General features: G+C 38.6%; 1 protein-coding gene across 1 annotated transcript; it reads left to right on the top strand.

Moving 5' to 3' along the window:
- Positions 1 to 833: 833 nt before the first annotated feature.
- Positions 834 to 6382, top strand: LOC130438768 (phenylethanolamine N-methyltransferase). The gene is made up of 3 exons (XM_056770929.1): positions 834 to 993; positions 1765 to 1972; positions 5716 to 6382. The coding sequence occupies exons 1-3, from the start codon at positions 858 to 860 to the stop codon at positions 6152 to 6154; spliced, it is 783 nt and encodes a 260-aa protein (XP_056626907.1). The 5' UTR covers positions 834 to 857; the 3' UTR covers positions 6155 to 6382.
- Positions 6383 to 12522: the final 6140 nt, after the last annotated feature.

Here is a 12522-nt window from a genome sequence, read left to right as displayed (position 1 = left end):
ATAAAATATTTTAAATAATCAGCAAAGATGTTTATGATTGGTTTAATGTACGCATATTCAAACTAATGAATCCTTAACTTTGAAAACAGTATGATCATCTTTAGACCTTAAACAAAGAAAGATTGGATTCAAAATGCAACAAAACTCATAAATTACACTTGAAATATTGTAAAAAGTGCACTTGTTATTTATTTATCCGTGAAAACTCATAAAATAGCTTAAATATATTTCCAAGGCAGATTTAAACATCTCGATGGGTCAACTCCATATTAAATGATATATGAGAAACTGGTCGCTTGCCTCTTGTAGTTTAAATCCATTTGTGATCAAAATGTTGACTGGATTGGGGGTTTGCTGAAAAGTTTTGCCATTAGTTAAACTTTTTACTTTTAATTTTATTTGATTAGTATTTAGAGAATCATTTTGTTGGATTTTATTTGATTTTGGATCACTGGTAACTTATCTAGTTTCAGTTAACGACCAATAAAGAAAGAATTGTTATCCCTTTGTTCAGATTGTTTCGATAACATGTAGGGAGAACATGAAGCAGCAGTCTGTCTGAGACACAATAGGTGCCTGAGGTTAGAAGGACAGGAGCTCTGAGTGCTCCCAGGTGAGCAAAATAACAATATTATTATCTTTAGAGATAGGAAATGGACAGTAAGATGATGGCTGCCCCAAGCCAGCAGAAACAGGCATTAAATTAGGATGGGAGTGTGCAAAAGAAGAACCCTGTAGGCATCCTTACACTCACTGTATAAATACTGTCTAGAGGACAGGACAGCGAATAGAGGATAGTGAGCAGGAATAGAGGATCAGAGGGAATGGCGAAAGAATTGTCCAAGACAGTGGCTGCAATGGAGGGATGTTACCAGGGATTTAATCCTGGAGCATATCTGCAGTATAACTACACTGCCCCCCGAGCAGACTTTGAGCGAAGTGACAGCATTGTACCATGGAAACTTAGCTGTCTCCACAGAGCTCTTACTGAAGGTGAGATGAAATGTGATTTATTCAAAGTGTACATTTGATCATTATGTTTAATTCCTCTGACTCAAACAAATGGAAATCAAATATATTACCTTGGCTAGGCTCTATTAATGTAATATCTTAAATTTGACATGATATACAGTTCATTTGCTTTATACAGGCGAGTTAAGGATACTCTTGAGACAAGTGTGGGCGGGGTGAAAATTCTATCTAATGATGCAATGCTACATAAAAACAGATCTAAAATAGGCCGTGAACTGACCCTCCTCAGACCGTAGCATTACAAGTGACTCTGTTACTGCTTGGGTTCAGTGTAAATCTACACAAATAAAAATAGTATGTAATTGTCATGACAACCAAACCAACACATGCAAGCAGGCGGCGGAGCAAGAGCCAAGCAGCAGGAGCTTAAACACATCTGTTGTAGATGTTAGTTATTATATACTTTATAATGTCTCTGCAATTAAGACACAATTCACGCAGCTATAGCAAAGCACCACATAATAGTAAGTCATCACTTGTGATCTTGATTTAGCCAATTTTTTTATAACTTTGGTTTGATTTCATTTGCCATTGACATAATGTATCTGAACTCAGTCTAAAATTCCTAAACCAGTACATTTCTCTGTAATTGTGCATTCCCTTACCAAAAAGTAGTATAGTTCATGTTATTAAAGGGATAGTCCACCCAAAAATGAAAATTCTGTGACATAATTACAATTTCAATACTGTGCTGTCTTATACAAACTTTAAACAACCTTTTATTTTACACAGATGATACTAGAGGGGATGTTTTAGTGGATGTGGGATCTGGCCCCACTCTCTATCAAGTCATGAGTGGCTGTGAACGGTTTAATCGTGTCATTCTCTCTGACTTCCTGGAAGTCAATCGAAAAGAGCTGCAGAGCTGGCTACAGGAAGGCAAAAGCAGCCTGGACTGGACCTCCTACTTCAAGTATGTGTGTGAACTGGAAGGACGAAGGTGAGATTATTTTCTTAATATTTTGTTGAAAAAAATGTAACTTGAATTGCCTACAAGCCATAATATATCTTGTTTAATATTTAGCGGAAAAACATGGTTTGTTGACACGGCATTGCCACTGTGGCACTAGTCTCAGGCCCAGACGTCACACCCACAGACTGTTGGCTGAACGTCTGAAACATAAGGCACACTTTTCTGGAAACAATTGAACACGTTCAAAGTCACCATCTAGTTGGTTTATTTTACAGGATTTCAGGGAGACATGCGTGCCAAGTTCTTAAACGGTCCGCTTGGAAACAACACAAATCCATATGATAGAAGAAATCTTGCGGTTGTGTTTACAATCGTTGCAATAAGAATTCATAACAATTGACTAAACGCACAATTTTTTTAAGTATGTGAAGATCATGTCATAAACTCATAAACATCGTTGTTGCTGTTCATTTTTGACGTATCTGTGAGACTGTCAGGGCACAAAAGTCTTTCAGATATCAGACACATGACCCTTTGGCATGCTCATCTTCAAATTCGTCGACATGAAGAACCGTTTCATCATTAAAAACCTTGTGAGAACTATTGGTGTCTCTAGATACTATATTTTAGATCATTTTTATGAGTTAGAAAAATAATGTTTTCTATATAATTTAATATGGCAGACAGAAAGTATGATGGAATATGACAAATTTGGTGTCACGGTACGTGGCTGGAGCCACCAAATCTCATGGCATTTTGGTGATTTTCTAAATATCTCTAGACCACTAGGGGGCGCTGGTGTAAAACCTGACAGGTCCTCTCAGAATATGGTCATGCTAGTAAATTATAAAAATTCTGAATGACCCCCCAGCCTGAGATTTTCATGGCGTTAGAATTTATCACTTTAATATTTCCACGCTGTAAATATTACTTCTCATAATGTGAAACACTGCAGAGCCACAGCAGCTGACTGATTTTTTATTCACAAACTTGTTATCTTGTCATGAAATATCTGATATTCAGATTGTCAAATATGTGTATTTAACATGAATCAATGACGAATCTTGTGATTTGTGATAACTTAAAAATTTTTTTACTTAAAACTACTTAAAGCATCTTTAAAGCCTCAAATCTTTCTGGGTATGATATGAGAAGCTTTAAACAGCTGCATTTGTCAATTTTGTGCCATTCTTCTCATTAGATCCTCTCAAACTCTGCCATGTTGGATGGGGACCATAAGTAGACAAACATTTTCAGGTTTCTTCAGAGATGTTCAATTGGGTTCAAGGCCAAGCACTGGCTCGACCACTCAAGGACATTGACAGAGTTGTCCATAAGTCCCTCTTGTGTTGTGCTTAGGATCATTGTCCTATTGGAGTACAAACCTTCTGGCTGTCCAGGGTTCTGAATGCTCTGGACTAAGTTTTCATCAAGGGTATATCTGTATTTTTTGCCGTTGAGTTGACCTTCTTACCTGACAAGTCCCCCAGTTCCTGCTGCTGATGAACACATACACAGCATTGTGGTTTTACCACCACACTACTGTTTAGATGGTATTGTGTAGGTGATGAGCAATGCCTGGTTTCCTCCAGACATGATACTTGAAAATGAGATCCATCAGACCAAAGAATCTTGTTTCTGGTAGTTTGAGAGAGGAAAGCCTTGATTGGTGGTGTGTTGCAGTGGTATTTGTTCTTCTTTAATTTTCTCCATATATGATAATTGAGCTCAACCAGAGTGACAATGAGCTTCTTGGTCACCACTCTAACCAATACCCTTAATCATCAATTGCTCAGTTTGGACAAGAGGGCAGCTCGAGTAAGATATCTGATAGAGACTTCCTCCATTAATCTTTAATAGTGACAATATGCTTCCGTGAACCTTCAGTACAACAGATTTATATTTGTAGTATTCCCCAGATCTGATTTTTTGATAGAATCCTCTCTCAGGATCTTTACTGGCCGTTATGTTGACCTTTTGGCTTGGTTTTTGCTTTGATATACATTTGCAGCTGTTTGACCTTTTATTGAAAGTTGAAGTCATTATGGATTATGGAGTGAAGATTCATGTATAAAAAACTATTTAAAGTAGTTTAACACAGAGAAGGAAAAAACAAATCTGGGAAAAATGGGTAAGGATACTTTTGCAAGCCACTGTATGTATGTATGTTGACAACATTTAAAGCAGAGATAACACACACAGTTTTTAAGAATCGAATATTAATCTTGAATACCGATAGAGTAGTATTGCATGCTTCATATCTTCGAAAAGTGTTTCTGGGGGCTTGCAGTGCGTGGAACTAAAGCAAAGCACACAATACATCATTGCATTATCACATTAGCACATTGTTATGCGTGCTCTTTCTCTCGATGTCGCTGGTTGATGTGCGTGCGTGCTTTCCCAGCCGAATTGTACAATAAGGGACTAGGAAAACTTCATTTTAGAAAAACACTCCGAAATGTAACGAGGACAGACTAAGTGATACATTTAACAATTTTTTTTTTTGAGTTGACCACGCTAATCATTAGAAGCCAGCACGCCCCCCCCCCCTTTAAATTCCTAGTTACAACAGTAATTTAATGCTATGTTACATCAACCTGGTCTCATCAATTTGCATATAAATAACACGCTGTTGCATTATCGTCTAATACCTACGCCAAAGTTCGATTATGCGTGCATATGATACGCCAATGTTTACTTGTACCTGGGTGGAGAGCTGCCATTTTTAAACGTACATAAAGAGGAAACACTGAAATAATTAAAATAATACTGTTAGGTTTAGGGTTTGGGTTTGGATACGGGTTACAATATGCACGGACGCTAACATTACGTTTAGGATTTGGGGACTGGTTAGTGAGACAAATTGCTGTTTAATATGCACACACGCTAAATTGGCGTATCATATGCACGCAAAAATAGGCTTATTGTATGCACGCAAAATTGAACTTTGGTGTGCGTATTACACGATATTGCACAGTGCGTGTTTTTTACAGTTCATGCGAATGTGCTGCTAACCAGTGTGTCCTTGAGCAAGACACTTTACTCCATGTTGCTCCAGGGGGATTGTCCCTGTAATAAGTGCACTGTAAGTCGCTTTGGATAAAAGCGTCTTCCAAATGACTAAATGTAAATGTAAATGAACACTTTTTTCATGTTTTTCCTTTAAGACTTCAGAATAAACACCATTTTCTATTTTTGACAGCCTACATATTTTTTGGGATCTAATCATGCTGGTCTCTTAAAACAATATGCAAATTAATAAAGTAAATTTACCTGACATTAATATTAATAAGTCAAAGGTCAAATTTACTGATGCAAATCATTCATTTTTCTCTGCCATCTGAATCCTTTGATAAACTTTGCTATCCACTTAAAGGAGGGTGAGGTTTTTCTCACATCAAAATGAAATTGTACAATTTTATTGTGATTGTAAATAACCATTCCTTCAGAATCACTTGCTCTTTGGTGACTGAAAACAAGTGGGCAGGACTGTTGCGTGAATTGTGTGATTTACATCAGAAACCCATATTATCCTGACCAGTTATTTTGGGAGCGTGATTACATAAACAACACTGTACAAAAGGGTTCCTGTAGCTTAACTGGTAAAACAGTTTGTTAACAATGCAAATGTCATTGGTTCAATCCCACAAATCCATGGACATAAATGTGTTTTTTTCATGAGGAGGACGACCTTACAAAGAACTCTCATGCGTCAAAAGTTCAAGGATAATGAGCTTCTCGTGTCTGATGTATATTTTAATTCTCTACAGTTCATCAGCTTGGACAAAGAAAGCAGAACGTCTTCGCGCAGTTGTATCTGATGTGCTGCCCATTGATGTACACCAGTCCTGCCCACTATCCCAAGGGACATTGCCTCTATGTGGAGCGGACTGCCTGGTGTCATCATTCTGTCTGGAGAGCGTAAGCCCTGACTTGACATCTTTTAACATTGCCTTAAGCAACATTTCCAGCCTGCTTAGAAAAGGGGGTCATCTTCTGCTCATTGGTGCCCTGGGAGGAAGCTTCTTTATGGGTGGACCAGGATTGTGCATCCCTATGGTCCCACTGGATGAGGCTCAGGTCTGTGGGAGCCTAAGGGCCAGTGGATATGAGCTGCTGCAGCTCTCAATTTACCGTCTTCCCACAGATATGAAGGTGGGAACGGATGATGTCACTGGTATTTTCTTTGCAAAAGCAAAAAAATGTTAGCATGTTAGGTTGAAAGGTACAAATTAAAGTACTATAGAGGCTTATACACTATATACTATAGATCTTTCTACTAAACAACAATTAGCTCACCGTAACATTACATTTTCTGCTTTAACTGTATTAGAAAACAAGACATTTTCTGTTAGTTAAAATTAACACTATAATTGTTTACGTATAAGTAAACCAACCCTTGTTTGTATGGATATTTAGACATTTGTATTGTAATATGGTCACTTCCTGCTGTTGTCATGTCCATGGTCTTTGTAGTTCTTTTACTGTTATTTCTGCCCAAACTGTATCCAAGTGCAAGCTGTTTTCATTAAAAGTCTGTGTATACAGTAGGGTTGGGACATTTTTTTACCTAACTATTATGATTCTTCTTAAAACGTTTTCAGAATCAATTGTTTAATCCCCAGAATCGATTTATATTTAATTATACCACAAGGCTGTTGAAAGCTTCGATCTGATTGGTTGACAAACTTTCTATGGGTATGCATTAACTTTCAGTTCCATATCACTTCGGCAAGTTTAAACAACAGAAAGGTTATACTGTAGCCTACAGGCCATCACAGCACCATGCTCTTGATCTGACGTTTATAATGTGTGATGTAGCTTGAAGAGGATCAGCCTTTGGTACTACTCGTGTTATTAAAGCTCAGGGATGGGTTTCTCAATAACATTGTCTCTTAGCGCGCTATGAAGACTCCTAAGGTACATCTTAACTAAAAGGAAAACATTCTCTACACGTGATTCATATCTCATTTTGTAATGTTGCTGCTCTGTGTTAAACGATTTTAAATCGTTTTTTAACAGGAATCTACTCTCCATTATCCATAATAACAATACAAAAAAAGATTTGTGACTTAAAAATAAAAAACTTAAATAATCAAATCGCACAAGTATTCATACCCTTAACTCCATAGTTGGTTAAAGCCCTTTTACAGATCAAGTCTTTCTGGGTGTGATTTGACACGCTTTACACATCTGCAATTGGCAATTTTGTGCCATTCTCCTCCTCTGATCCTATCAAGCTCTGCCAGGTTGGATGGGGACCATCAGTAGACAGACATTTTCAGGTTTCTACAGAGATTTTCAATTGGTATATAGTTGAACTTACATTTCATGTATGACCTATTTAAATGTACATGTAGGTCTACTTTAGCAATAGAATGGAATGTCTCCTGAAGTCTTTCAATTTGAGTTATCTAATAAAATTGGAAGGCTCTACTAGTATAACCAGTTTCATTATTTTCGAAACAAATAAAGAACATTTTTTAAATTACATTTTAGAGAACACATCGTATTGTTATTTAAAATTACTTGTTTTTTTAGGTATACTGTTTTTAGCCATTTATAAACACTCATTTTATAACAATTAATTTCATGAAAACTTTAAACAATACAAAAGCATTCATCAATACACATTACCAGACTATTTCATTTTTTACTTGATTGTATTTTGCAGTTAATTTTTACTTGACTGCATCTGACAGCATGTTAAAAGTGACCAATGAGAGGAGCGGAGACATCTAAAGACCACCTAAAAAGGGCCTAGCGACACTACTGTTTCTAATCACCTACACCTGCCTCTCATCAACCCAATCATGGGCACAAGAATAAAGACACTCAGTCTGTGTTTAAATATCCCACTACGTACGGTCTTTGCACTTGACCACTTGACGCCTACTACTTTCATGACATATTTTCAGTTTTTGGCCAAAGTTGGCGGAAAGATCCCAAATTAGCTTGTAGCATTTCTAACCTGATGGGACACACTTAGCAAGTGGAAATATATTACTTTAATTAATGTGGTGCTTCTAATTATGTGATAAAAATGACGTTTTTGAAAAATGACGAAAACTCTGGAGTTTTCACTAATAAAATGTGCAACATTTAGACAATAAGAGTACTAGTCCATAACTTTTAGGCGTAAGGTGGACCCGGAAAGCTCAGACCCACTTCGAGGAAGTACCAGGATAGTCCAGTATATGCAATCCGACCCGAGAGTGGGAAAGGAAAAACAAGAACTGCACTGAAACCTGTTATTATGTGACTACTTACCTGTCGAGAAGGAACACCTGGAAGACCTGAAAAAGAGATGTGATGTCAAAATCTCCAGGACATCATCCAGAGGACCCAGGGACGCTGACCGATGCCCATCCAGAGGAGGAAGATGATCATGGAGCAGTACGGGGGAAAGATGATGTTTGTCATCAGGAAGAGGGGTTGGAGAAACCGATGAGGCTGAAGAGAGTGACACGGAAACTCGCTCACAACCTGTCTCCAAAAGAGTGTATCCTTTGAGACAGAGAAAAGCAAAACATTTTTTACCTACCATGCCCTAGCTCAGACTTGTTTTGTAATAAGTTTTAGTTAATATTAACTAAGTAAGGGTTCCAGCAAATAAATTTAATCCGTTCAAATGATTAATTCATATCATAGTATTTCAGTTTAAATATACATTAGTCGCCATTCCAGAAGAAATAAATACACAGTAGATTGTTTCAATGGTTAAAGGTTAGATCCTTTCAGTGATAGTACAGATTCCTGTTGATGAACAGTGTGAGGGGTGTACTCAGTTCTGTGAGATACTGTAGGTCAGTTTTCCTGTAGCTAAGTGGTAAGAGCAAGGTTGTGGGTTCGAATCCCAGGGGATTGCACATTCCTTAGTATAAATGTATAGGTTAATGCAATGTAAGTTGCTTTGGATAGAATCTTATGACAAATGCATAAATGTGTGTGTTTAAAGTGCATAAAAAGTTAACGCCCCCAAAAATGTATATTTGCAATGTCTGTTTAATATTTATTATTTTTATTTACAATTATTATTTTTGTTGACGTTTAATTATTCAGCACAGAATTTATCCATGATAAATTTTACCAAGATGTAATGTATGTCCGCTAGGTGGCAGCAGCTATAAAAAGACTACCTGAGGAGACCTCACACAATGTTTAGAGAGACTACGAGTCTGGTGTGGTGGGATACGAAGTTGTGACGAGATCTGTGAAATGATTGTTAATGTGCTGCTGGCTGAATAAAAGAACCCACGTGAATCACTTGTTTTTTCCTTCAATTGTGCTACATAAGCATTATATTGTTGTAAATGTAGACCTTTTTCAGATAGAATAGTTAATATTCATGTAGTTAATATAGTGTCGGCCACACTACCCGTTCAAAAAAAAGACACCACCTGGATTTAACTCAGCAAGAAGGTAATTGGATTGGAGGTCTGGGTTCAGCAGCGTTATGTGCCCAAAGAATGAGGTCAGCTGACTAGCTGAATATACCGAATGACCAGGTTATTCCATCAAAGGGTTTTTTCTTCCCTGATGGCACAGGTATATTCCAAGATGACAATGCTAGTGAGCATGAGACATCATTTTCACACATGGATTGGCCACCCCAGAGTAAAGACCTTAACCCCATTGACAATCTTTGGGATTTACTGGAGAAGACTTGACGAAAAATGAATGCAACTCTGGACAAGAATAAATGTTGGATGGCAATACATCGCAGAAGCTTATCCAAGCTGAAGGCGGTCCAACTAATTATTCTAGTGTGTGACTTTTTTGTGACAGGCAGTGTAGTTCGTATTTATATCAATATCATACATTTCTGACCACATTTAAGCATGTTTTTAAATTTATTTATTGTAGTGGGGATTATATAATCTGCCTAAAGTATGTAGTTTACTTTATTTTTTATATTTTCATTGTGCAATGTGTGCAGTCATCATTAACTGACTGCACTTTTAAAATGACACTAAAAAGAACGAAGATGCTATTTCACTTAACACAAATAAGAATTGAGAAGCACTCTATATATACTTACTGTGTACTTTTGGGCTCTCACTAAATGCTTGATGTTTTGAGTCAGATCTGTTGGCGTGGCTTGTCGGATTTGACTAAATCCTGGCTGTTTTGAGTCTTATGAAACCCTTACCCTAACCTAACTATCTAAACCTATGATGCTTGAACTTGGCCAAAAAACACTGCTGCTTGATGATGTCAGACACCAAGGATATAGTGAGAGCCATACATTTGTGTTACCAGCTGTGTTAGTATGTTGCTTTATTGAGATGTTTCGAATGAAGCTTCTGAATCAGTGAGGCTTTTTCAACAAACTGCGTCAGTGCTTTGAAGCTTTTGACACAGTTCTTGACTTTGCCGTCTGGTGGTCAATAAAATCCTACACCAACTGTGTCACTCATATGTTTTGTTCATTGGGATGTTATTATAAGATTTATTTGTATATTTAATGAGCATATTTAACATAAGAAAGATGGCAGATCGTGTGTGTGCAGCAATAACTTTCCTGATGCTCAGTGGTAAGCGCATGGCGTTAAAAATGGTTATTGCACAAAGACAGAAAAAGTGTATTATACAATAAGTCGCTTTGGATAAAAGTGTCTGCCAAATGCGTAAATGTAAAAGCTGATGTTTAGGACATGCCGGCGGAGGTGAAGGATGTTGCCCACAGTTCCAGCTCTTAACACTACAAAGACAGTTCACATATCAAAGTAACCAAATAATGTGAGATGGCAGAGCTCGCCACCTGATGAAGAGGGAATTCCCTATCAATACTTCACTCATACTGTGTAGCAGGACAATATGGGAAAACATCTTTTTTTCCAATAACGCATTGAAATTGCAGGCCATTGGTTTGTGAAAAGTAAAATTTTGAACCAATGGCAGCGAAGCTGCATGGACCTATAGCTATGTAGCCCGCTAATGGGGGCGTGACTTATGCCTATTTAACAGACACATCGCCAAAGTCCCTCAGATCTCTTCTCCTTCAGCGACGACTCAACCTTTGCTTGTCAAGACTGACTGCTTCGAAAAGCATCTGCAGCGGATTCAACCTCCTGCTCAGGGGCTTCGCTAATCAGCAGCACCGGTCTTTTCCCTGCCACCATCCGGCAAGTCTAGAAGAGTCGTGGTAACAAATGTCGCGCCATACCTGTCAATCGTGCTGGGGCTTCCTGCATGCTGCTCATAGCCACGGCGAGTGTGTCTCGTGCTTGGGGGTTTCCCACGCCGAAGTGCACTCAAAGAGACGTAATGCTCTCATTGCGAGAGCATGAGTCTCTCTTCTGCTCTCGTGGATTCTTTCTTTTTAGAGAGCAAATCTGCTCCTCGTGCCCTCCCACATTCTTCCTGGCAACAGGTTGTAAGAAAAAAGCGGCGTTGAAGAGGATCTAAGCACTCTGATAAGAGCGGACTTACACTGTAACTGCATGCCTTGCATTCTCCACGGAGAGATGACTCGCCGTTTCACTTCTCCCAGCCTGACCAGCGTCCCTTGGCCGCCACCAAGATATGGTTTCGTTTGGCAGAAGTGAATTTGGGGAAAACAACAGCACACAGAGCACAGCGAGACCAAGCCAGGTAATGTCTTTTGGATACTCTCCAAGGTTGTGGAGAAGCTGGGCGTGGAGTGGTCTTCTCTGGAAGAACCCGCTCACGGCCGCTTAGATGAGTGGTTCCTGCCGGGGCGACGTCAAGCCCCTCGTCAGCGGACTTCACCATTCTTTCCAGAAGTTCACAAGGAACTTACCAGGTCATGGCGCGCCCGGCTCGTCTATGACACTTTTCTTCCTCTGCTCTCACCTCGACTGACAGCGCAGAGGTATAATGTTACGAGAGGCTGCCTCCCCTCGATGAGTCTGTGGCCGCACACCTGTGTCCGCCCACTGCCATTAGATGGACGGCGAAAGTAGCTGTCTGAGCTTATAATAATGATCTCGCTGTATGGCGATAGGCAGATCCATGGCCAGTCTCGTGGTGCTCAAGGTTCCCTTCCTCGATGCTGCGATCTCTCCGACGGGCCTCTTCAGACCCGCGTTAGAGAGCTTAAACACTTCCTGCCGAAACGACCAGGCTCCAAGTCCCATTGTTAATAGAGTATTAGTTTTACTTGTGATACTTGACTGTTGTGTTTTCATTTTCACTGCTTTTTTATCTGCAACTTTAAACCTGTTTTTCTCTTAAACCTGTTTTTCTCTTTAAAAGTTAAGTTTCTGAAAATCAAAGCAGTCAGCCGACTTCTGATAACCATAACTTTTTTTGCTCCCAAGGTATGAACAAAATAAATGTTTTGGAAATGGCTTGAACCCAGCCTTCATATGGTATAAAAATCATGAAATATGTACAATTTCACCAAGTGTTGGGTTTTCCCAGGTCGCATCGTATATTATCTTCACATTAAAAATAGACAATGTAAAATGTACCATATTTATGTGTTTATTTCCTCTCACTGTCGTTGATAATCATATTTTTTAATATTAAAGCATAAAGCATTATTTAAATGATTATTTTGTTTACTGATGGCATTCATGTCCAATGTTACAGTTCTCTTTTTTTTGTAT

Source organism: Triplophysa dalaica, chromosome 17 (assembly GCF_015846415.1).
Source record: "Triplophysa dalaica isolate WHDGS20190420 chromosome 17, ASM1584641v1, whole genome shotgun sequence".
Lineage (NCBI taxonomy): Eukaryota > Metazoa > Chordata > Actinopteri > Cypriniformes > Nemacheilidae > Triplophysa > Triplophysa dalaica.
The sequence above is the reverse complement of the archived record's forward strand: the minus strand, read 5'-3'. Positions and strand labels throughout refer to the sequence as shown.

What these genes read in the sequence shown, in the direction of transcription:
- LOC130438768 (XM_056770929.1), top strand. Translation starts at nt 858, where the DNA reads ATGGAGGGATGTTACCAGGGATTTAATCCTGGAGCATATCTGCAGTAT. An exon ending in CCACAGAGCTCTTACTGAAG is followed by an intron (nt 994 to 1,764) that starts GTGAGATGAAAT and finishes TATTTTACACAG; the next exon opens with ATGATACTAGAGGGGATGTT. An exon ending in TGTGAACTGGAAGGACGAAG is followed by an intron (nt 1,973 to 5,715) that starts GTGAGATTATTT and finishes AATTCTCTACAG; the next exon opens with TTCATCAGCTTGGACAAAGA.